This window comes from Buceros rhinoceros, unplaced genomic scaffold (genome assembly GCF_000710305.1).
Source record: "Buceros rhinoceros silvestris isolate BGI_N320 unplaced genomic scaffold, ASM71030v1 scaffold13492, whole genome shotgun sequence".
Taxonomy (NCBI): Eukaryota; Metazoa; Chordata; class Aves; order Bucerotiformes; family Bucerotidae; genus Buceros; species Buceros rhinoceros.
The window spans coordinates 15,552-18,159 of record NW_010399544.1 but is presented as its reverse complement, the minus strand read 5'-3'; the positions used below and the strand labels follow the sequence as shown (position 1 = coordinate 18,159).

The following is a 2,608-nucleotide window of genomic DNA, read 5'->3' as shown; positions in this document are numbered from 1 at the left end:
CGACAGAGGGGTCTGCGGGCCCGGGGAGGTGGCAGCGGGTCTCACGGTGTGCCCTTTGCCCCCTGCAGAGGTATGAACGGCCAGGCGCCGCAGACGGGAAGGGCAGCCGGTCCGTGCTGTCCGTGCCCCCCGCCGCCAAGGAACTGCATCTAGAGATTGTCTGCTCGCCAGCCTATAGCGCCCAGGGAGGCTACGACCGCATCCTCTGCAAGCACTTTGAAACGCCCCGGTGAGCTGCACAAGGAGGAGGAGGGGTTCTGTTTAAGGGGTGCATTTGTGAGGCGCACTCTTGCGCCGTATTTGTGGCACGCAGATCTGACAGACGCTGGTGAAGAGCATAATCAACACCTTAATGCAGATGCTGAGTAGTTTTAGAGTATCCGCTTGTACCATCCTCTCGTGAGCGTGCTTGACTTACACAAGACACCTCTTGTCCTGTCCTTCAGAAGTCATCTTCAAGCCTCCTTCCTTGTGACCTACCATCCAATGCTGAGGGCTCCCAAGTGCTCCCTGCAAACGTCCGCTCTGGGGCACGTTGGTAATTCCAGTTTCAGCTTTGAGTGAAGTTGAGGAATTGGGAAACTGGATGTGTTGCTGTCTTTTCTTGCGACACCTGCCCCTGAGCCTCTTTCATGTGGCTGTCGTGGCTTTCTGCTGGAATTACACTCGGCTGCTCCAGGGATAAGGAGGCTGTTTTGTCTGGAAGAGATACTGTTTAATGGCACTCGCCATTCCCGTGAGGTTCCCCTTTGTAGTCAGGATACGCCTACTACTGCCCAGTGCATGCTAAATCTTTGAGTGGTTATTTACAGTTCTGTTTACAGGAAAGGACCGAGTCAGTGTGAACAGCTACACTCTTTTCTGTAAAAACACCTGTGGTATGGGGTTATGGGGTGGGGAGGACACATGACCAGAAGGATTTATGCTCTTAACTCACGGGGTTTTTTGTAGGCTTGTCCAGGAGGGAGACATTCTGTGTGTTCCAACGTTTGGATGTGCTGAGTGTTTAGAAGTAAATGCAGACAAATTCCTAAGGTAGGTGGCAACAAACTGCAGCTCTGTTCCATGGGTACCGCAAGAGAAAAGTTACTTTTCCACTGTTGACTGTCTTGGAACAAGATAGTTTATTCCATTGTGATCTGTCCCTGGAGTTAGAGTTTATTTGCCTCTTATTTTAGGAGAAAGGGAAATGTTTTTGTGGGCTTGTGGAGGGCTGCAGCTAAGAGGGAGGCCTCCCTTTGCTCGTTCAAATAGTTATGGAGGGAAGAAAGGGAAAAGAGAGAGAAACTGATGGGGAAAAAGAATGAAGAGGAGGAAGGGGCGCCCTGAGGACCGCCAGTGGTACATAAAGAAAACAAAGGGGGATTTGGGCTTGTCAATATGTGACAAGCAACAAAATGTGAGTGTAAGTTCGTATGAGAGTAACTCCGGCCTCCAATTCTGCTTTCCTTGGTTTTGCTCGTGTGGCTTTGAAACAATTCTGTGCTAAATGAGAGAAAGTCACCTTTGCATTGGAGTAGGGGTGCTTGCAGTGGGGTTTGGGTGGTGTTGATACAAATGCTTCAGCTGTGTCACTGAGGGAGCTGGCACAGGTAACCGAGGTGTGTGGTGCGCAGAATTGCCTTGAGTCATTAATGCAGAATATACTGGAGACATGTTGTAACACTGCTCACCTCTGCTATATGTTTTAAGATTTAGTAGTTTTATAGCACCACTGCAATGACTGCTTTCTACGCTGTTTCTTGGAGGGAGGCAGCACCACAGGAGGTACATGAGCAGGAGTTTCTGTTGTATATTAGCCATGCAGAAGGCCAGAGAAGACAGCAAAGTTCATGGAACCTAAAAAGCTTTGGAAGGAATTGTGTCGGTGTGCAAGTGGCACAATTATTCAGAGGGTGGAGGAAATCCTAGAGGAAACCTCTGCAGATCCCTTAATCTGCCCAGTGGGGTATCAGTGGAGGAAGAAGTGTTTTTCCTTCAAGGTGTCCGGGGCAGGATGCTTGTAAGGGTCTCATGGTGTGCGGGTGAGTCCTAGTCTGCACTCAAGAGGACTCTGTGTTGTAATGTTTTATACACTGCGTGTGAGTCTCTGTGGAACTTTAGTGAAGGAAGCGATGGCAGAAAATAGAATGTCTTGGGCTTTTACACAGTTACAGTTAGTACAGCTGTACTTGTGGACTGACGCCACCACCAGAAGCTTTAGCTGTTGCCAGTCCTCTTCATCTGTCTGGCCAGACAATACACTGGCGTCCGTAAAGGACCCATGTGGATCCTGGCAGAGGGCAAGAGTAACTCGGCTTACCTGTGCCTTTCAGTTGTTGTCTTGTTGACAACTCTATGGTTCTTGCCTTCAAGGTCTTGACTCAGCGGTTTAGACTGCTTGTTTTTTCCCTTAGGTGGCCAGAGCTTTACTTCAAAGTGAGGAAGATTTTAGGCATGGTGGAAGGAGAGGAATCTGAGGGTTACCTGGTGGACACCCAGAACACCTTTCTCTATCTGGTAAGATGTCAGTGGAGAGCAGGGAGGGTATGCAGGAGATCTGAGGCTGAGATTGCACTATGGATGACAAAGGTGCCTGTGGAGGCTTGTGTCTCCCGGCACTGAAAAA

The 2,608-nt window shown here is 49.5% G+C and overlaps 1 protein-coding gene across 1 annotated transcript in view; it reads left to right on the top strand.

Annotated features, from left to right (window-relative positions):
• Nucleotides 1–68: 68 nt before the first annotated feature.
• PEX6 (peroxisomal biogenesis factor 6) overlaps nt 69–2,608 on the top strand; it is a gene marked incomplete at its 5' end in the record, with an annotated part of 14,804 nt that continues 12,264 nt past the window's right edge. Inside the window, 3 exons of the mRNA XM_010131525.1 lie at nt 69–229; nt 952–1,035; nt 2,397–2,499. Coding sequence (XP_010129827.1) covers nt 69–229; nt 952–1,035; nt 2,397–2,499 — 348 coding nt within the window. The remainder of the gene's footprint in view (nt 230–951; nt 1,036–2,396; nt 2,500–2,608) is intronic.